The 836-nt window shown below is 47.7% G+C and overlaps 1 protein-coding gene across 1 annotated transcript; it reads right to left on the reverse strand.

Moving 5' to 3' along the window:
- Window positions 1-101: 101 nt before the first annotated feature.
- Window positions 102-836, reverse strand: DI09_426p10 (uncharacterized protein; the record flags this gene model as incomplete). Its single annotated transcript, XM_013382167.1, has 1 exon — window positions 102-836. A coding segment is annotated over one exon (735 nt), but the record flags the coding sequence as incomplete, so codon positions are not given.

Below are 836 nucleotides of genomic sequence, written 5' to 3' on the forward strand. Positions count from 1 at the left end.
GGCTGCCAAGTCGACTATCTGTGACTATGATGATGATATGGTAAGTGCATGAACTTGAATTTCTCACCGAATTAAATTTTATTTTCAGAAATATTTCCGACTCATTTTTCGCCGTCTTGTTTTTCTTCGGGTTTAGGGGCTTCTTCGGGTTTAGGGGCTTCTGCGGGTTTAGACGCATCTGCGGGTTTAGACGCATCTGCGGTTCCAGTGATTCCAGTGGATGCTTTAGTTTCTTTTGAACTGCTAAACCAGTTGAGGGGATTCAGTGATGGCAAATATCCACCTACATATCCAGCGGAGCTGTATACCCAGTCGATAGTTTTTTGCCAAGCAACTGAAAATCCCCAGAACATCCAGATGAGCACCAAAGAAAAAACGATGCTACCAATGGTAACCGTTGTCTTGAAGTATGTGCCCATGAAGCCAAAAATGGCGCCAAACAATGCAACCACAGGGTTTCTGCGTCTCACGGAGACGATAGAAGAGCTAACAAGGCTATATGCAACTCCAATCAGTAAGAGCGTAACGGCCGTTGCTCCGACAGTCATAGCCAGATCCTTGTTGCTGACTCCGGGAATCAAATCGGATGATGATGATGATGAGTGTGCAACCGTTGCAGGAACATGCGATGGCTTTTGAAGCACCACCACCTTTTGTCCCAAAGAAGATGTGGCGGCAGAGCTGGGGGTGCCGCCAGTGGCGGCCTTTGAGGGCGAAGCTGTGGTGTTTGACGTGGTTGGAGCAGAGCTTCCTCCGAGAAAGACAACTGCAAGAATGCCAATCAGCACGATCAGCGCAATGACAGCAACGGATACAATGATGCGTGACTTTGATGA

This window comes from Mitosporidium daphniae (genome assembly GCF_000760515.2).
Source record: "Mitosporidium daphniae strain UGP3 chromosome Unknown contig-423, whole genome shotgun sequence".
Taxonomy (NCBI): domain Eukaryota; kingdom Fungi; phylum Microsporidia; genus Mitosporidium; species Mitosporidium daphniae.